Raw genomic sequence first — 21,757 nt, 5'->3', positions numbered from 1 at the left:
ATATTCATTTTCTTAACTATCATTAGAAAAACAATTAACTGGTCATTATCACATTGCTATTTGTGGGCGCGTGCTGCGTGCAAATTGACTGTTGCGTTCCACACATTCCAACAGTGATGGCAAAAGTACCTAATTGGTTGTAAAGCACTTTGAGACGTCTTGGGGTTGTGAAAGGCGCTACAGAGATGCAAGTTTTCCTTTTCCTACTCATTGCCAGCATGCCTGGGCGATAAGCCCCACCGTGAAGGGAAGCGAGCAAACATCTCCCAGAGTGCCCTGTTTAATGTGAGGCAGGTGGTCGGTTAAACAGGCACGGGGACCTAGTTGTAAATAAACATTTCAACTATTGTAGTAACAGCTTTCCAATTCGACATTTGGCTCAAGCACAATGTTGGAAAGAATAAAGCAAGTTGTGATTCAATTAGCTCCTGTACACACACTCCATCAGCCTTGGTCACAAAGACATTAAATGCAAAATGATATAAAGTGTGCATCAGAGCAGTTGCAATTATTAGCTATGGGGTTGAAGTCACGTTGAGAAATGTTAGCAACCGATATATGAAATTCCTCTGTCTGCTGGTTCATCCAAGGCATTAATCCATTTATTTTGAGCAGGTTAATGTCTTTGTTGATACAGAAGAGTTTCAAATGAATGATTTTGTTGCTAATACCAAACAACGTGACCAGAGCCCATTAGTTCCAAACAAAGCAGCTGGGTCAATCGTGATTGATAACCCACCATCAATGATTCAAAAGTGCCTGAGCTATTCTTTACTGCGAGTCCACAAGACAAATTCCACATTTATTTACGTAGCATTCCCAAATTTTCCAAGGTTTTTAATTAATGTTTTGGGGAAAATGCTGTACATCTCTGTCCATTTGCAATGAAGATTCATTTTTTTCCAGGCGATTGAATGAATTATCACACTTCAGGACTGTGAACAGTTCTGGGCCCAATATTATTTGAAAAAAAACATTTAGAGGCAATAGAGAAGGTTAAAAACAAAACAAGGTTATAAGGATGATGCCAGGACTGAGAGGTTATAGCTGTCAGGAACAATTGAACAGGATCTCTTTATTCTAGAAGAGAGAAAGTTGAGGGGTGGCTTGATAGAGGTCTTTCAAGATCTTGAAAGAGTTTGACAGAACAAGCATAGAAAAGGCTTTTCCATTAGCAGGAGAGAGCAGAATTAGAGGCTATGCTAGATGGTCACTAATAAATCTTCACACAGAGAGTGGGACTCACTATGACAAGAGTCATTGACGTGAATGGCATAGATGCGTTTAACAGAAGTTTGATAGGCACAGAGAGAGAGGAACAAGTATGAAAATTTGCATTCGAATCAGAATCTTTTCGCACAAGACCATTTGGCCCATTACACCAGTGCCATCCCATCTCTGACAACCCCTCTCTCACACATTTCCTTTTACCTTTTTCTTTTTCAAATGTTGATGATCCACTTCTCATTTCAAAACCATGATGGATCTTTGTTTCACCAGTGTTCCCTAGCAGGGCACTCCATATCACAGCCGCTTCTTGACCTTCCAAATAATGCCCATTCCTCTCTTTTGGTTGACAGTCTCAATCAGGAATCACTGAATTTTGTGCATGGTAATTTCAAAAGTGATTATACTGACTGGTCGAAGAAAGAAGGATACTTCACATCTGGTACCAATGACTGCGATACACTTCAGAAGTAACTAAGTTGTAAGTTGTGTGTTTGTTGCTGCTCCTCAGATCGACATCAATGCTATGTAAACGGCAGGTGATTCCATCTACTATGTATTGTTTGTTCCTTATTCTATCACCGCACCACTTTTTTTAGAGCATGAAAGTTTTATGGTTGATTAGTAACTTTTTAGACATAGGGGGAGGAGGAGTGTTTATCTCCCAGATTACAGACCACCAGCTAGGCAATGCAGCTGTTTTTCAAATTAGATAGAGCATATCCACTCTTGATTAAACTGCTGTAAGTGTGATGCTTAAATGTGGAGTTGGCTCCCCCCCACCGTTCTGCCAAATTGAAGTGTCTCCTCTACTGATGCTCACCATAATTTACATCGCAGGGGCGTGGCTTCCCAGAGTCACTGATAATGTCTTGTAAATTGCATTGCAGTTTAGCAATATTTTTTTTCTGAGGAACACGTTTGAAAGGTAGGTTAGGTCCTGAGACTAGTGGCAAAGCATACAAAGCAAACAGGTACCACGATTAATCCCTGGTCTGCTCGGTGTTTGCTAATTTCAGCTACAGTACGTCTCAGTGCCCTTGGTCCTGACTACAATCCAGTGATTTCTGTTGGACAGTATGCGTGTATGGACGGACAGTCAGTGAGTTCGGCATTAAACTCGTGATGTCATAGTTAGCTGGCATGTCAAGTGTGTTCAGGCCCTCTGTATTTGCATTAATCAGTTACAGGATAAATCTCCCTGTCATACGCCCAACACACATGCCTTCATTCCAATCGCTGGTTTTTAAAGCAGACCAAGCAGGCCAGCAGCACGGTTCGATTCCCGTACCAGCCTCCCCGGACAGGCGCCGGAATGTGGCGACTAGGGGCTTTTCACAGGAACTTAATTGAAGCCTACTCGTGACAATAAGCCATTTTCATTTCATTTCATTTTCCTCACAATCTCGGAGATATCTTTCCAACAGCAATAATCCTGGTAACATAGTTGAGCGAGATTGCCAGATTTCTGTGCTGTGTCAGCATGATGGCACAGTGGTTAGTACTTCACACTGTCTTAAACTCATTTCAGCAGAGTGGGCACATTCCCCTCATTGGCATTCGCGAGGAGTTCTAAATTCATGTATTTACAAACGTTGGGACTAATCTGTACCAACATGCGACAAGATTCTTGTAATGACTTACCAGGCTGGATGGTGAGAGACGCTGCCTTGAATATCAAAGTTGCAATTAAATTAATTTTGTAAATTTGGCTATTTTGTTGACCCAGGGTGGAAGCTCAGGAAGTCTGCAAGATGGCGTCCGTAAGGTTCAGAATATAAATTGTTTCACCACAATCCAATTGTTTCCCTTTATAGATCAATATTGGAGTAAGAGGAACTTGTATCAGGAAAGACCATAAGCAAACAAACAGCAATAGCCATGTATTTCCACCTGAACCACTTGGCAAAGTGTTTTTAAAAAATGAATTTAGAGTACCCAATTATTTTTTTTCCAATTAAGGGGCAATTTAGCTTGGCCAATCCACCTAGCCTGCACAACTTTGGGTTGTGGGGGTGAAACCCACACAGACACGGGGATAATGTGCAAACTCCACACAGACAGTGACCCGGGGCCGGGATCGAACCTGGGCCCTCAGCGCCGTAGGCAGCAGTGCTAACCACTGCACCACCTTGTCGCCCCACTTGGCACAGTACCAGCCCCTCCCGAACAGGCGCCGGAATGTGGCGACTAGGGGCTTTTCACAGTAACTTCGTTTGAAGCCTACTTGTGACAATAAGCAATTTTCATTTCATTTCACAGTCTTGCTTACACACCAGTTGTAATCACTAAATAGATGAAGACTTCAAGCTCGTATTGGTTTGAGCTGACCTCAAACTGTGAAAGGGTCTTGCTAATCTCTTGGGGCATTGATCATAAACGATCCGGGATTGGGATCTTATTTTGTAATGTTTAGCTGCTAAAACGGAGCAGTGTTTAACCTGGACAGTGCTCTTTCATTGCTCAGGTAATAATATCACGGGGGAGCGATGCAAGCAAGCACATTCTGAAGCCCATTGCGGCTCAATGTTGACGGAGTTTCTGTAGACTGACAGTTTTGTGTAAATATGTTGCCTTCTGTCTTCGAGGAAAGGCCAAGCTAGAACAGTCAGGGAAGAGAAAAAAAGAGCTGGAAGTGGCTGGTTTTCTTTGTTATTATAAATGTTTTGGATACCTTGAAGTGTGATATCTACACTGTGACAGATGCAGACTAGATGCACAAATTTTCTATTTATAGACATTTTCCCTACACGCTTGTCACTTAAAAAAAAAAGCCAATTTCTTTGGCTGCCGGCAGGAAACTGATGTTAGTGCTTCTGCACGATGTTGTCTGCCTGAAAAAAAACGATTTGCTTTCCCCAACTCACTGTAGGAACAATGCAGTATTTCTTACTGAATCAACTTCCCTTCTCATATGATTCTGTTATTTTCCTTTCTGTCCCTCTGTCACATCCCTGCTCTGTCACTACTCAATTACTTTCCTTCTCTGTCTCGCTCCCAGCGTTACCCTAATTTGTTTCCATCAAGGCTGTGTCCAGTCCTGTCAGTCACCTGGTGACCCAGATCAGTCTCTTTCCTTTGCTGCCATTGTGACTGCACCTTGTGTCTTTTCTGATTCCTCCTGGATGTTTGAATCAATTGCCTCCTTTATCAATCCTATCACTGCCATACCTAACCTCTCTGCCCTCAAATCCTGGTCTCTTCTCTCTATCCTTTCTGATTCGTTGCCTTCCACTATTTCCCTCACAGCCCCATCACAACACTGCTCAGTCTTTATGCTGTGCTGAGCCATGTTACAGCTATCAGTACTGTACTGCCTTGAGCACATAATAGTAATATTTATTATTGTCACAAGTAGGCTTACATTAACACTGCAATGAAGTTACTGTGAAAATCTCCGAGTCGCCACATTCCGGCGCCTATTCGGGTACACAGAGGGAGAATTCAGAATGTCCAATTTATCGAACAGGCATGTCTTTCGGCAACTTGTGGGAGGAAACCGGAGCACCCGGAGGAAACCCACGCAGTCACGGGGAGAACATCCCAGGGTAGTGACGATTGCTATCTAGTTTCCTTAAGAACGATGCTCCAGAAAGAACTGATATCACAATATTGCAGACCCCCTGTAATTACAGTCGCACATCCCTCCACATCGTTAACCATCCCTGTCCCAGTGTGCAAGACTCATCTCAATTGTTTCTACCAAGTAGGTTTTGCCAACAAAGGTACGTAATCTGCACCCGAAGTTGAAATCCATGTTAATAGCGGAAAACTTTGTGGAAACAAGTTGGAACGTTACCAAAACTTGTATCCACAAATTGCATCTCATTTTTATATGCGTAACATGTGAACAAAGCAATGTTGTCTTATTTCACTCTGCCACCAGCTTTGCCAGCAGTTTGATATGGGTAAAATATTGGCAAGTTAACAAATGTGTGTTGCATGATCAGTTTAGCTGTTAAAGTATTAAAAAAACTGGCTGATGTGACATTTGTGTAAATAGGGCCAATGGGTCTTAATGATAACTGGTATAGAGACTAGTATACAACTTCAGCATAGGCTTTCTGGTTCCGAGTTGAATATTTAATGTTAAAACACCGTTTAGATCACGAGGATGGCCAGAGTTGGGTAATCTCAAGAAGAGCTGTATAAGGCATTTGGGTTCTGGTTGTACTGTAACATCAGCCAATTTAAAAATGTACAGATTCCTCACCGTGGCTTAGCTGACTGTGCAAGTAACCCATACAATCCCGGAAGCCCCAAGTTCAGACTCCAGTCTGTGTGCCGGGATGCCTGCCCTCCTAGTTAGGAAAATATAGAATTGGCCACAGCACCCACCCTGGGCTCGGATAGGGAAAATCAGCCATGGTTCCCAATGAGCATCCAAAGGCCACTGTGGGAAATGTACCCACTGTGTAAATGGCACTATCAGGCTCAGCTGCGGTGGAAACCACGACCAATGACTTGTTGACATTTATTATCGGGTTTGCATTTGATAAATCACTTAGGGCAAGTACTAAGTTTGCCCAGCATCTATTATACGGTAACTGTGCAAAGGTTCCTGGTCTTCAGGAGGAAAAGGAAAATAAGTCATTGCGTGGTCATTGTAACAAATGTCACAATAATCCGATGCTGCCCTATAAACGTAATGCAAATTAAAGATGCAATCCTGCAATGTATACATTTCTAGACATTTACACATAAATGTATACACCACACATTGTAAATGATAAGGTAGTGTTAATGTGCTGGTGGTGTAAAACCGTATTGCACTCAATTGATAAAGGTTAGTGGCCATTGTTACACTAGGCAGGCCAGGGATTAACAATAATCAAGGAGATGTCATCAACAATCATTTCTACTATTCACATATTTTCCATTAGTCCAGCAGAACATATGATGGAATTCGGTTGGTTATAACCCAAGATGAGGAGTTTGACAAATAAAAAAATGTTTCTCTGTGGCTTACGTTTAGAGATTATTTTTAAAGTGATACTTAAGTGGACATCTCCCAGTAAGTTTGACATCGTACCAGCATTGCTGACTTACTGAACTCTCGAACATCACTGCCGATAGGGTGTTGGGCTGCCCTTTGCGCGTTCAGTCACGGCTCAAGGAAATGATCTGCCTCAATAGTAATGCAATATGGAAGGGCCTGTATATCTGGGAAGTAATCTTGTCTACTCTACAATTGCTGCGAGCCTCAAACCAGCCACAACTCTTGGTATTGAAGTTTTGAAACACCTGCTCTTCTATCGATCACTGTAAACTGCTTCATAGTTAAAAAGGAAAAGGGAAAAATAAGTTTTCTTCCATTTCGAATAGTTCATCCTCGTTCACTTCAGCAGCGATATGTCATCTGCAAAGTCATCGTGCTCACGGCGAAGGCAACGGAAACAACGCCACTGAAAGACCATCAGGCACAAGGGCAGCATGAAGAGGGCACAGATGGCCGCCATGACGTACGCAATTGTCATCAGCGTTGACTCGTCTGTCTGGGAAATGTTGTATCCGCAGTCTTCCATGTTTGTGCTAAAAAATGGACCCTCCACTGCGGCTGAACGGAACTCATCGTGCACTGAAAGCAAAGGAGAGAACATTAGTCTCTGAGCTGTTAGGGTGGGGTGTCACCGAGAAAAGGCTCAAAATATATTGGTTATTTTAATGCATTTTACTGTTTACCTCAATATTCTGCCCATCGCTATACTTGGCCGTAGTATCAGAAACGTTACTCCAAAGGCAGGTACAGCTGGCTGCCTTAGATCTTTATTTGCTATTCCTGAAAGGCAGCCCCCTTGGTCATTCACTCCAAGCAGGTTATTAATATTGGAATTGTTTGACCCAGGTTAGAATTCTGTTGCAAAGAGTGTTTAAGGTGAATTGAGGTGCAGCATTCTGTGTGGCATTGCTAATCGAGAGTTGAATCCAGTTCAGCCTCCTGCTGGATGCAGAGCTGGTGAAGGTGGAGTGTAACTGGGACACAGTGGGGCAAGGTGCAAGTTTCAGGTGGCTGGTCTCAGGCGCTTGTTGCAATGAACACACTATAATCCGCTTCAGGACCACTGGCTGGGCAAAGGAAAATCATTCCTTTGTTATTCATTCATTCCTGATTCCAGTGGAGGGAAAAAAAAAAATCCACAGCAAGAATATTGTCAGAGCTAAATCAGTCCAAACTCTCTGTGGATTTATCTAATTGAGCAACCGTGAACAGAACTGGGAACCAGCTGAAATGGAGACAGTGGACAAGAGAGAATGGAGATCCGATGATTAGTCAGCACAGCCAAAGTATGAAGGGCGCGCAGATGGCTGCAATCGTGTACACGATTGTCATCAACATTGACTTCCCCGTCTGGGAGATATTAACCCAACCAAGTTCAGTTTTTTTTATTCATTCATGGAATGTGGGCATCATGGGGGCAATTAAGAGTCAACCACATTGCTGTGGATTTGGAGTCACATGTAGGGCTAGACCGGGTAAAGATGACAGATAAGTGAACCAGATGGGTTTTTACGACAAATAACAATGGTTTTATGGTCGCCTTTTCGACATTTAATTCTAATTTTTGTATTGAATTCGAATTTCAGCATCTACCCTGGTGGGAATTGAACCCAGGTGCCCAGAGCATTACCCTGATGCTGTGGATTACTAGTCCAGCAACAATAACATGAAGCCACTGCCCCTTCACAGAGAAATACAGTGTTGACAATGGAGAGCCATGCTGCACATCCAGCCCTCGTCTACAAAGTTTCGTCCATCCAGTCACCTATCTCCGCTGAGGGAACTGTTGATTGCAGGGAGCAAGGAGTACTTTGCACAAGGAACTGCTTGTTCCTCGTGTGCAAGTCTGGACAGTGACTGCAGTTGAGTCTTATTTTATCTTCACCCAAGTAGAGAAACTAAGTTGGAGTATAGTGAGGGAGAGAGAGATTGAGGACTGGAGTGAGAGAAGGGGAAAGAGAGGGGAGTGAAAGAAAGAGGAGGCAGGGTGAGAGAGAATGAGAAAGAGAGAGTAAGGGGGTAGAGAGAGATGGGGAGTTACAGGCGAGGAGTGACAGAGAGAGGGGAGTGAATGAGGGAGAGGAAAGGCAGAGAGATAGAGAAAATGAGGAGAGTGAGATAAAGAAAGGTAGAGAGATGGACGCAGAGTGACAATGGAAAGAGAAAGAGAAGAGAGACATGCATACTTTCCTGCGGGAGTTACCACATGGAAGGCAAGTGTAGTGAGTTCTGCCTGATTTAATCCAATTGTACCAGCCCCAACTCCACCAAATACTCTTCTCAACCAGTCATTATTATCCCTTTTACATTTATATTTTCCCCGTGCCACCATGAATCTTTGAGGCCTGCAAACAGGCTTCTTCCATAGTCGCTTTATGTGAGGCATTTGCTGGTGTGTTTGAGGCTGCTGATTTCACAGAGCATTCAGTCAAATCCTTATCCTCCTTTTTGCAGTAAAGGAGAAACATTGCAGCGAGCTCCGAGTCAAGTAAAACTACAAATTCAGATATTTTAACACCACATTGCTCTTAAATGTTTCACTTTTTCATCAGCTTTAGTATGTGAAATAATAGAAACATTAATATTGGATCCTAAAATTGACTTGAGTGTCTTCTGAACATTGCAGTGAAGTAAAACACGTTATATTAAAGCATGTTGTTACTGTAACTTTTCACAGCTAGTGCTGCGGATGCAAGGGGAGATTTGTAATCTGATTATAAAAAACCACATGCAATGAAGTAGGTGCTAAAAACTATTTTACAGCTTCCATTCAGAAACTTACTTTAAATCACTAAGATACCGAATGAAAAGAGCAGATGTAAAATTTCAGGTATTGCATCTACCAAAATTCTTGTGATCACTAAAACATTTTCCTTTTTATCGTCTTCCTTTGTTGATATTGAAATCTTCATTTCCCCCTTGTTCCTCTTTATCTATTTGCTTTATTGGCCTTCAGGTGAGGCTTTTCTTAATGTATATTTATCATGAATATTTTGTGCTGATTGTAGTGGGGCCACCAGCAGCGACGTTGGGGGTAGCAGGGGGACTGGTCAGCTCCTGTGGGCCCCCTCCTCGCTGGGGGTGGAGTCTCTGAAAGACTGAGGTGGGGTTACGGGGGTAGGGTTACGCAGGACAGCAGAACAAGCTGGAACAAAAGTGAGAAGCTGAGGACCCGAATAGGACGGAGATCTGGGGCATGGGCAGGGAATGCGCTCTGTAAGTAGTTTGTATCTTGAGTTACACTTCCATTAAGGGTCGATACTACTTTGGTGCCAGTGGAACAAACAAAAGTTTTATAACCTTTATGCAGTTTGGGTGCTTAAAGGGCAGCATGGTAGCACAGTGGTTAGCACTGCTGCTTCACAGCGCCAAGGTCCCGGGTTCGATTCCCAGCTTGGGTCACTGTCTGTGTGGAGTCTGCACCTTCTCCCCGTGTCTGTGTGGGCTTCCTCCGGGTGCTCCGGCTTTCTCCCACAAGTCCCAAAAGACGTGCTTGTTAGGTGATTTGGACATTCTGAATTCTCCCTCAGTGTACCCGAACAGGCGCCGGAATGTGGCGACTAGGGGCTTTCCACAGTCACATCATTGCAGTGTTAATGTAAGCCCACTTGTCACAATAATAAAGATTATTATTATTAAATTATATGTTATATTATCGAGGTAAGGAGTAATAGCTTTGGGGAATGGTGTCCTGGTCGGCATCATGTAATTCCAGGTCAGGTCTAACGCAGAGTAAAGCTGCCCTCGTCTTTAACAATGTACATCAGTCCCAAACAATCTGACAATTTACCATCTCCCACATCAGCTGTTCTGTTGCCTTTCCCTGTGGATTTACCAGATATGAATGAACGAGAGCAATTATTCGGACAGGTTTGTTGCAAGGGGTCAATGGCTACTAGAAACAAAGTTAAGATTGTCATGTTATATCTCAAGGGAAAGGGACCATGCAGGGGTGCAATATTGTGGAAGAGCAGTACAGTGTTGAGATGCGTAGGTTTATTCCTGACAGACACTTTTTATCTCAGCCGTGCCGAGGTAAGGAGGTTCTGACAATGGGAGGTTGGGGGTGGTGGGTGGGTGGGTGGGTGGGGGTTACGGGTAGGCACCTTCCTATGAATATGGAAAGATGGGTGTCCTTCTGTGGGCCATTGGTAGCAATGTTCGAAGAATCAGGAGATGGCCAGTCATTCGCATACTTGGTTGGATTCGGCGCCTGGACAGGAATCACAAGAGCCAAGGGAAGGATTAAAAGGACGATGATGAAAGGGGACTCCATCGAATATGACCTTCGCACTGGAAGCACTTACACTGATCTGGTCACACTCACCGTGACAGGTGCTAACTGCGAATCCAATGCGTTTGTGAGCACGGTCGAAGACTACGTAAAACCCTTCCATGATGACGGCGCCCATCACGGTTCCTGTGGTAGACTGGGAGATGGCAAATTTGTAGCAGTCATCCTGAGAAGTGGCCACATCTTCAACCGGGCGCAGATATTGCTGTGAATAAAAGGAATGGAGGGTTAGAAATCAATCACACATTCACGACGGGATTGCAATTGCCCAGACGTAGAACCCTCATTCGCCAGCATAGTGACTGGCGACTTTCAAAGAATCATAGGATAGAGTTTTAAGGATGACAAGCAATCGGCCCTGGCCATCCTGAGAATCGGCGCTTAATGCACAGCCACCAACCCTCGCACCCAGACTGCCGTTTAACGCAGAGAGTCGATTTGCAGTGGGCGGGAACGTCCGCCCGGCGTTGGAAGGAGGTCCTGCCAAGAGAGCTTTTGACCAATCAGAGATTGGTCAACAACTCTTCAACCCAGCCAGGCGGAGCGCTGCAGTGGCCAGAGGTGGTACTGCAATGCTGAGCCTGGGGCGAGCGGCAGGAGGGAAGGGGATGCCTGGCGGTGTGTGTGGGGGGGAGGGGGGGGGGGGGGGGGGGGTTGCTATTGTGACTGGGTGGCATAAAGGCCCTTAAATGGCCACTTAAGGGCCCTAATGGACGGGTTTCCTGCCCGAGGCCCTGCACATCTAAACATGAAATTGCATCTGGGTTTGAGTGAGCAGGTTCCCGGGGTCAAAGGCCGTCCATTCAATTTAACGCTCCCCACCCCCACAAAGTGGGGGGGGGGGGGGGGGGGTGTAAAATTTTGCCCACAGAATGGTAACAGCGCAGGTGGAGCCATTCGGCTCCGTGTTCATGCCAGCTCCGTGTAGGAGCAACTCGGCTAATGCCATTCGCCATCCCTTCCCTGGTAGCCCTGCACTCTTTTTCTCCCCAGGCCTTTATCGAATTATTCATCTCATTACCCTGGACTGGACTAGGAATAGCTCGAGAGGAAGATCACAGTTTCAATTCTTGCTCGGTCCTGCACTAACTGAACTTAATTAATTATTTGTTTTTGTTCCGTCCTGGGGTGCGGGCAGCGTTGAGAAGGCCACCATTTATTGCCCATCTCTAGTTGTCTGCGAGCAGGTGGTGTCGATCTACTGAGTCTTTTACTAGATCATTGCAGAGGACTGTTCAGAGTCAACTACATTGCCGTGGATCTGGAGTCACATGTAGGCCGGACCAAGTACGGACAGCAGATTTCCTCCCCTAAAGGGAATTAGATTTTTAAACAACCTGGTAGTACCACCTCGTTCCTTAAATGAGACTAACAGCTCACAAATGAAATGCTTGCACCCTATCGATCATATCTATCCAATGGCGACTGTTCTGAAAGCTGGATGTACAACCGATGTGAAAAAAAACCTCATTATTAAGGAAAGGCTAAATACATTAAATGTTAGAGTTGAGAGGGTGGGGCTGGGGGGGAGGGGGGTGGGGGGGGGGGGGGGGGGGGGAGGAACCCATCTTGCTAACTTACTTGCGGCAAAATAGTGATTTGGAAAGATTGATTAGTGGCCTCCCCCATGAGGTAGAGCGATATTGTTGGGAAGATGTGCCAGGGCGTGGTGCCAACCTGCCAGCACACCAGCTGCTCACCCAACCAGAAGCCATCCGGGAATTTCTCAGTCTGTCGAAAGAGAAAAAAAGTTTTAAAAAGAGGAAGGTAGTAGTGACGATCATGAATATTTCATTGTCCCAAGAGCCGATAATAAAGAGCAGATGTTGTACAAGTTTCCAAAAACAGTTATTTATCATTTAAACATGCATTTGCGTGTTATGTATATTAAGATATGGCACAAGGGAGTCTGACCATTGCAAAGTCACAAAAGAGACATATGAGGAAGTCCATTAGAGCTCAACCATCCATAAAGGAGCGACATCGTGCCCCAATTGCAGCATCTATTTCTTTAAAGATTGAGATTTTTTTTTTCTCCTTTCTCTGTTCAGCAGGGTCCCGACCAGATGTTCACGGCTGTGTGTGTGTGAAGAGGCACTTCCTCCTATTAGTCATTTTCAACATCTCCTCCTTTTGTCTTTTATCACAAGCGGTGTCCACGACTGTCTACAACCGGAGGCGCCTCCTGTGAGATCGTTACTTGGTAGCCTCTCATCGAGATTGAAAACCTACGCTTTTTCTTCATCTTTCCTTATAAGCCAGTCATTTGATGTTGGCGATCACTTTGAACAGCTTTTCACTTCAGTGTCTCCAAAGGTATAAATGTCTTCCTCCAGATCTCAGTAGTCACGCTGATGAAGTGCAGTGAATAGTTTACGCCTGAACTCTTTCACCTGATACTGACTTCGATCAGTGCTAAGTGCTCCGCTCAAAACTCTGCAGCACTTCCAACTTCACCTTAAACCAATTCAATACCATTCATGGAATACCTCTGATGCCGATTACTTTTCTTCCACTTTACCACCAAGGCACTGTCCACCCACATACACATTTTAAGCTTATTGCTTGGGTGCCTTGTGATTGGGCTGCCCAATCCCCCCCTCTCCTAGTTTTGTATCACCTGTAAGTTTCCCAACTTTGCCATTCCACAATTTTCAGGGCTGCCGCTTTCATTTCCTCCCCAGTTAGGTTGTCTAATGAAGGAATCAATCTACAACAGGAGACAGGACACTGCCTGAAACCATGGAGAATTCTCAGTACACAGAGAGATTCCCTAATGCGATGAAGCTGACAGCACAATACAGACTATCCATCGTTAATGTCCGGAGAAGCAAGAGGCTGTGACTTCAAGCGAGTCGCCTTTGAGATTCATGCTTATTACTGCTCAAGATGTCACCTCAAAAAGTAACTCCCAAAGGCCTGAATATCTCCCCCAAATATAGAGGTTGAAGCACTGTCCCTCAATGCATTCTATTGTTCGATGTGCGGTTAAGGAAAGCAAAAAGAAAGAACTGGTATCTATATGGCATCTTTCACAACTTTAGGATGTTCCATTTTACTTTGTATCTAAATTAAATACTTTTTGAAGTATACTCACTGTTATAATTTAGGAAACATCGCAGCCGATTTGGCTCAGCAAATTTCCACAAATAGCAATGTAATAGTGGTAGATAATTTCTCTGCATGATGTTGGTGCAGGGATAAATAGTGGCCAGGACATTGGGTAGAACTTCCCTGCCCCTCTGCAAAATATTCTTTTGTAATGCCCATCTGGGGCAAGTGTTAATGTTTCATTTTAAGTTACACATCCATTAAATGTTTAAAGTTCTGCACATCATCGTGGCTAGATTCTAGAGTCATTTAGTTTCCTCCAGCTCACCTACAAGTGCTGACTCGTGCGAGCGTGCAGAGTCACGGGCACTGGTTGTCCTTCTGTGTTTCACCCAAGTGCTGTTTTTTATTCAGTAACACCTACACAGCAAGGCGGCACGGCGGCGCAATGGTTAGCACTGCTGCCTCACGGCACCAAGGACCCAGGTTCGATCCCGGCCCCAGGTCACTCTCAATGTGGAATTTGCACTTTCTCCCCGTGTCTGCATGGGTCCCACCCCCACAACCCAAAGATGTGCAGGATAGGTTGATTGGCCACGCTAAATTGGCCCTTAATTGAAAAAAAAAATGAATTGGGTACTTGAAATTTATAAATAAATAAAGAAAGATCTCTGGTAATATTAAACGGCAAGTTTAAATGATTTGCATGATTAAGAAAATGGTTTAAATGATTAAATGGGCATTTTTGGGGCGGCACGGTGGCAAGCACTACTGCTTCACAGCTCCAGGGACCTGGGTTCAATTCCGGCCTCGGGTGACTGTGCGGAGTTTGCACTTTCTCCCCACGTTTGTGTGGGTTTCCTCCAGGTGCTCCGGTTTCCTCCCACAGTCCAAAGATGTGCAGGTTAGGTGGATTGGCCGTGCTAAATTGTCTCTTAGTGTCCAAAGGTTAGGTGGGGTTACTGGGTTACAGGGAAAAGGGTGGAGGCGTGGGATTAAGTAGGGTGCTTTTTCCAAGGGCCAGTGCAGACTCGATGGGCCGAATAGCCTCCTTCTTCACAGTGAATTCTATGGTACCTGGATCGTGAATAAATTGCAGGGTAATCAACCTCGAGAGCCATCGTAGTACCAGACCGTCCCAGTCCAGACTTGATAACGATCGAGAGAGGAAAGAGGTCAAGGGAAGATAGAGGTGTACTAGACGAGAACCGGTTTGAATAAGGTAGACGAGGGAAAACTATGAAACTACAAGGACTAGAGGACACAGATTTAAGGTTTTAGGCAAGAGATAGAGGGGGGGGGTGAGGAGGACATTCTTTACGCAGCGAAGGATAATGACCTGGAACTCGCTGCCCACAGTGGTGGATGTGGAAACACTCCGTGATTTTAAAAGGAAATCGAATGGGCACTTGAAGGAAATAAATCTGCTGGGCTACAGGGATCAAGTGGGGATGTGGAACCGATTGGACTGCTCCAATGGAGAGCAGACATGTATTGGAAGGGCTGAATGGCCTGCCTCTGGGCTGTAAATGACTATGATTTTGTTTATTCTCCTCCTAGGTAAATGAGGCCAATCGTAGTGTCTCTATAATTGTCTAGTTCAGGGGTGGGCAAACTTTTCCGTGCAAGGGCCGCATTCAGAAATTCACAATTCACAAAGGGCCGCATAGTATATTAAGTAAAATAATTACTTCACCCGGTTATGATTGTGGGCGCCTCATATAGAACATAGAACAGTACAGCACAGAACAGGCCCTTCGGCCCTCGACGTTGTGCCAAGCAATGATCACCCTACTCAAGTCAACGTATCCACCCTATACCAGTAAGTAACCCAACAGCCCCCCCCACCCATTAACCTTTAAAAAAAAATTTAAAAAAAAAAAAAAAAAAAATTTTTTTAAAAAAAATTTTTTTTTTTTTTTTTTTAATGACTTGGTGGGCCGCAGAAATACCTTTGGCGGGCCGCATGCGGCCCGCGGGCCGTAGTTTGCCCACCCCTGGTCTAGTTGCAACCAATTACCTCTGCAGATAAAGCCTAAACCTTTCTGTAAGACGGAGCCCTGCAGTATAATTGGAGTGTATCTGAAGGAACCATAGAATGATGCAGCACAAAGGAATCCATTTGGCCATTGTACCTGGCGAGCTCTTGAAAGTGCAACCCAATTATTCACACTCTCCTACCATTCCCCCACTTAGGATGACAATTCTAACCACTTTGTGAGGGAGGTCGGAATGGGGCGAAATAACAGGCTGAAACATACGGTGTCAACTTTCTTTCCTTTTAAGAAACGGTACTTAACAGAAGACGCGGCTTTGATGGATTTCACCGCGGCCTGGAACACCTTCTTGGGTAGCCGGAGGTTCGTGGTTCCACTGTCTACGATGCTCTTGTCGTAATTGTACTGGAGAAAAAGGGCGGAACAGAACAGAGACAATAGAGTTTCAAGCCCAAATGCATAATGAGCGACGTACAAATGAGAACAAGTGACCAGTTTGGTTAAGATTCTAGAAATCGTGCAACAGCGAGGTAGACAAGTGGCATATAGACATTGTTCAGTCCCTGTTGTTAAATTACGAAAGTTCACTTAATCTTGGCGATTATGTTGCAAAGAAATGATACAAAATGTCATCAGATCTTATTTATTAATTGCATTTTATTGTGAATAAGTTCAATAGGGGAGGCACGGTAGCACAGTGGTTAGCACTGCTGCCTCAGGCAGCACGGCGGCGCAGTGGTTAGCACTGCTGCCTCCGGCGCTCCGGACCCGGGTTCGATCCCAGCCCTGGGTCACTGTCTGTGTGGAGTTTGCACATTCTCCCCGTGTCTGTGTGGGCCTCGCCCCCACAACTCAAAGATGTGCAGGGTAGGTAGATTGGCCATGCTAAATTGCCCCTGCATTGGAAAAAAATTAATTGGGTAATCTAAATTTATGTCTAAAAAGAAAGCACTGCTGCCTCACAGCGCCAGGGTCTCAGGTTCGATTCCCGGCTTTGGGTCACTGTTTGTGCGGCGTCTGCACTTTCTCCCCGTGTCTGCGTGGGTTTGCTCCGGGTGCTCTGGTTTCCTCCCACAAACCCTGAAAAACGTACTGTTTGGTCATTTGGACATTCCAAATTCTCCTTCTATGCACCCGAACAGGCGTCGAAGTGTGGCGACGAGGGACTTTTCGCAGTAACTTCATTGCAGTGTTAATGTAAGCCTACTTGTGACAATAAAGATTATTATTATAATAATAAAGATTTTTATTATGTCAGGTTGTGTGTGCTCCAGCACAATGGCTTGTGTTTAGTTGAGTGTGTAGGGAATGTGTGGGTATCTCTCACCTCTTTACAATCCAGATTCAGGTCCTGTCCATTGATCTCAATCTTGACTATAATGACTTCATAGTACCACTCTTTCCGGATTGGTGTAAACCAGATGGTGCCCAGGTACAGAGAAGAGTCAACTCCACCAATTATCTAAGTGTTGTGAGGAAAGTGAGAAGTGGTCACATATAAAGTTGTCCCGTATTTCAGCAACACACCAACATTTTCACCATAAACATATCTGCAGCCATCACTTGTAACTACTTCATAAAGTATGTGGCCTCAGATAGCTCAGATGAAAACTGAGCCATATACACGAACAGCAGTGGATCATTTAGCCCCTGAAGTACATTCCACCATTCAATTAGATCATGGTTGATCTGTATCTTAACTCCATCTACTCCTTGTGCACCAGATGTTTCCAAATGTCATCCCTTTCTGGATACCGGGTTAGCTGATCTCACTCAAAGCTCAGAAAGGGGATTAAAAATGGCCTTTTCCCTGCCCTAGCTAGTGAGATACATCATAGTTGCCATAGAATTTACAGTGCAGAAGGAGGCCACTCGGCCCAACGGGTCTGCACCGGCCCTTGGAAAGAGCACCCCACCTAAGCCCACACATCCACTCTATCCCCGTAACCACACCTAACCTTTTTTGGTCACTAAGGGCAATTTAGCATGGCCAATCCACCTAACATGCACATCTTTGGACTGTGGGAGGAAACCGGAGCACCCGGAGGAAAGCCATCCTTGGTCTTCTGCCAGCATGGTGAGGAGGGGAATACCTCCCTCCAACCCATCGCCTGCTAACACTCTTTTTCTGGGCTCATGGTGGAAGAAGGGCAGCAGGGTAGCATGGTGGTTAGCATAAATGCTTCACAGCTCCAGGGTCCCAGGTTCGATTCTCGGCTGGGTCACTGTCTGTGTGGAGTCTGCACGTCCTCCCCCTGTGTGCGTGGGTTTCCTTCGGGTGCTCCGGTTTCCTCCCACAGTCCAAAGATGTGTGGGTTAGGTGGATTGGCCATGCTAAATTGCCCGTAGTGACCTAATAAAAAGTAAGGTTAAGGGGGGGTTGTTGGGTTACGGGTATAGGGTGGATACGTGGGTTTGAGTAGGGTGATCATGGCTCGGCACAACATTGAGGGCCGAAGGGCCTGTTCTGTGCTGTACTGTTCTATGTTCTATGTTCTAATGGTGAAATTGGACGGCAGCTGTCAACAACGAGATGCATCCCAGTTGACGCTGCCTCCTTCCGGAGAGGGAATAACATAAGAAGTGGGAGCAGGTGTAGGCCCATTCTGCTCTTCGAACCTCTACTACCTTCAAATACAATTGTGGCTGATCTTCGACACAACTGCACTTTCCTGTCTAATCCCCATATCTCTCGATTTTCTTCCAACCAAAAAGTCCATCTATCCCGGGCTTGTGTACACTCAACAATTGAGCAGCTAGAGCCCGCTGAGATAGTGAATTCTAAACATCCACAACCCTCCGAGTGAAGAAATTTCTCATCTGGGCCCAAAATTGCCCACCCTATTGTCCTGAGACTCTGCCACGTATTTTCAAATTCTCCAGCTAGGGGAAAACAGCTGCTCAACGTCGACCCTGGCAAGCCCCGGAGGAGGCCATTCGGCCCTTCAATCCTGTTCTGCCATTCATCATGATCATGGCTGATCATCCAACTCAATAGCCTGTTCCTGCTTTCCCTCCATATCCTTTGAGCTGCAAGAGCTTCATCTAACTCCTTTCTGAAAACAGGGCGGGGTTCTCTGGCCATTCGCTGGCGACTGGATTCTCCTGTCCCGCTGGAAGCACACCACCGCTTGAGGATTTCCCAGCGGTGTTGGGGGGGGCGGGGGGGGGGGGGGGGGGGGCTTCAATGGGAAATCCCATTGACAAGCGGCAGGAGTAAAGAAAACCACCACCAGCGGACGGAGAGCAGAAACTCTCCGTTCGCTAGCAGCATTAACGGGGTGGGCTCGTAACAGAGAAACCCGGCCACGTCCACAATGTTTTGGCCTCGACTGTGGTGGAGAGTTCCACAAACTCACCACTCTCTAGTTGTAGAAATTTCTCCACATTTCAGTCCTAAATGATCTACCCATTGTCCTCAGACCGTGATCTCCCAGTTCTGGAGTCTCCCCATGGGGTTCATCTCTTACTCTTCCAAACTCCAGAGAGCACAGACCCAATTCTACTCCAGCTCTCCATATACTCCAGCAATCATTTGCTTAGCTGTGTCTGGAAGAAAGTGGCAAAGAACAAAGAACAATACAGCACAGGAACAGGCCCTTTGGACCTCCAAGCCTGTACCGGTCATGACACCGTCCCTTGGCCAAAACCCTCAGCATTTCCCAGTGCCGTATCCCTCTAGACCCATCCTATCCGTATATTTGTCGAGATGCCTTTTGAACGCCGTCAATGCATCTGCTCCCCATACCTCCCAGTCAGTCAGAATTCAGTAAAATGATAAAAACAAACTCCTGGCCTGCTTCCTTGAGGGATTACATTTGAAATGATAACTTGTCTTCTTCTGTGAGATGCCAACCAATTTCAATTCAAATTAACTGCACTTTATGAAAAATCTACAAAGCAGTCTCGCATGTTTGACTTCTGCAATGCACATCAGCAGATGAAGCCAGTACAAGCATTAGGTAATGGAATTTAGACAGATTTGCCAGGCACAAATTTTCTTGTCCACCGAGGCCAAGACAGGCAGGAGTGTCTGTTTTCAGTATTTCCTGACTGTCTCTCAGGTTTTGTTTCACTAAATGCTTCGCTGTCAACACCACCCTTTGTCAGGGAAATGTAGGCAGCTATAAAAACAAGTCAAATGCTATGATGCGACCATCAGTTCACTCAGAGACACGAGTTGGAGTAAACTGTGGCTTTAATCGGCTTACAACTGAGCCTGCCTGCGACTGTGCTGAACTGAGGGCGGACTCGCAGGACTGCAGCACTTATACTTCCTGATTGGGGCGGAGCCCTGTACATGCTCCTCATCTCCCCCTGTGGGCAGAGCCGCGCAACGGCTCACAGATGGAGCCCACAGGGACACAGTAATGTACAGTGTGAATTATAGTGGTTACACATTCACCACATGCTAAAAATACTCAGCAGGTGCCGCAAAGAGAAGCAGACCCAACGGCGGGATCTCGGTGCCCCTCACGCTGGCGGTATCTCCCCGTCCCTTCTCAGAGAATGGAAGTTTGAATGGCCCGGCACATCCGTGGGTGGTCGGATTTTCCCGGCCAACGTTTCCGAGCGGTAGCCTTTCATCACAACAGTCCCGCCGATGGATCATCCCACCTCCCCGCGGAACATTAACTCAGTCCCCGCACCTGGTCTGCTGAGGATATCCAGCTTTCTTTTGCTTTTATTTCAGGTTTGTAGCAGCTGCAGTGTTTTGCTTCTGTGAACGCGGCAGGTACTGATCCAGGGGACGTGCTGGGCGAATAGGGAAGATGGCCGACTTGAAGAACTAATCACAGGTGCGCTTAAAAGCCAGTGTGTCTGAACAGGGAGGGGGGGGGGGGCTGGAGAAGTGAGATGTGGATGGCTGGGGATGGGGGGGGGGAATGGGGGTTCACACTCACCATGCTCCCGCCCACAGACGATGCAGAGTCGGAGTCGTTCAAGGAGAAGCCTGTCCCGCAAAGCTGCAGTGAGAAGATGTTGGGGACCCTGGTCTGCTTCACCAGTGAGTCGAAGAAGGGTTCCAACTTTTCATCGGGCTGTAGAGATAATAACGGGGAGGAGAAGGTCAGGATGTAACTCAAATCATATTCTTCCTTCAAGGGAACACTCACAAGACGCCAGAGTAAGCTTTAGGCTGTGGAAACTGATCAGAAATAACAAACAGGTCCAGCATGTATTAGCGATTCCCAAATTCTGATGAAATAACACAGGCCATTCAGCCCCTCTAGCCGGTTCCACCATTAGAGCATCCAAGACTGGCAATAGCAAGTCAAGATTGCAAACAACGCACAAAAACATCACTAAGCCAGCAAAGATTCAAAGATCTGCAACACATGACGAGAAGAATAGCGAGCGGGGTCAGTGAAAGGCCTGTTGACTGAGTCTGTAAAACAATCATCAGTTCGAAACATTGGGCGGGATTCTCCGATTTTGGGGCTATGCCCGGAGGAAGTGTCTGGTTTTACGCCGAGAAAGTTGGTGCCGGCCCTGCACCAATCCTCCGACCGGTGAGGGGCCAGCAGCTGCGGCATGTAAAATGCACGGCCTTCCTGATGTAAACATCTGGAGAATTGCCGGGTCCGAGGCCCCGCGTGTGCACGGCGACGATCTGCAGCGGTCAAGCAACATGGCGCCAGACACGCCCGGCGTGACCTGCCCACCCCCCCCCCCCCCCCCCCCCCACAAGCCCTCGCCGAATGGCATGGCTCCCGCCCGACTGTGGCGGCACTGAACACAGTCCGTAGCCGCCACGCCGGGTTCCCGACCACTGAGACCACACGCCCCCCACGTGGTTGGGAACTGGGCCCATTAGGGCCAGAGCATCGGGGGAGGGCCTTCAAGTGGCGCACAAACACCGTCCCAATGGTGCGCAGCGCGCGACGCAATGACGCCATTTCGGAGGGGGCGGAGGATACAAAAACTGCGCCAAACAGGCGCTGCCCCCAATTTCAGCATCAGAGGGGATTCTCTGCCCAATCATCAATTACGAAACGGTGAATCCGGCCCTATGTTCTCCCACCGGAGCACCAGTTTTATGATCCCTTTGCAGTCCAGGGAATCCCGCTATCGGGCCACCACCTTGAGTAGGTTGTCGGATAGTGTGGTCCAGGCAGCCAGCCACCCCACTGCCCCCGGCACCACAAATGGGCTTGAACACCCCACCCCTGCACTGCACAGCATACC

At 46.3% G+C, this 21,757-nt stretch overlaps 1 protein-coding gene across 1 annotated transcript in view; it reads right to left on the bottom strand.

The window, feature by feature from the left end:
* Positions 1-783: 783 nt before the first annotated feature.
* Positions 784-21,757, bottom strand: part of bace1 (beta-secretase 1) — a 121,833-nt gene continuing 100,859 nt past the window's right edge. The window contains exons 4-9 of the mRNA XM_038778490.1: positions 20,473-20,610; positions 16,896-17,030; positions 15,872-15,973; positions 12,102-12,251; positions 10,554-10,725; positions 784-6,805 (exon numbers count right to left, since the gene is read on the bottom strand). Of these exons, the coding sequence (XP_038634418.1) occupies positions 6,564-6,805; positions 10,554-10,725; positions 12,102-12,251; positions 15,872-15,973; positions 16,896-17,030; positions 20,473-20,610 (939 nt within the window). The 3' untranslated portion in view covers positions 784-6,563. The remainder of the gene's footprint in view (positions 6,806-10,553; positions 10,726-12,101; positions 12,252-15,871; positions 15,974-16,895; positions 17,031-20,472; positions 20,611-21,757) is intronic.

This window comes from Scyliorhinus canicula, chromosome 19, assembly GCF_902713615.1.
Source record: "Scyliorhinus canicula chromosome 19, sScyCan1.1, whole genome shotgun sequence".
NCBI classification, from domain to species: domain Eukaryota; kingdom Metazoa; phylum Chordata; class Chondrichthyes; order Carcharhiniformes; family Scyliorhinidae; genus Scyliorhinus; species Scyliorhinus canicula.
The sequence above is the reverse complement of the archived record's forward strand: the minus strand, read 5'-3'. Positions and strand labels throughout refer to the sequence as shown.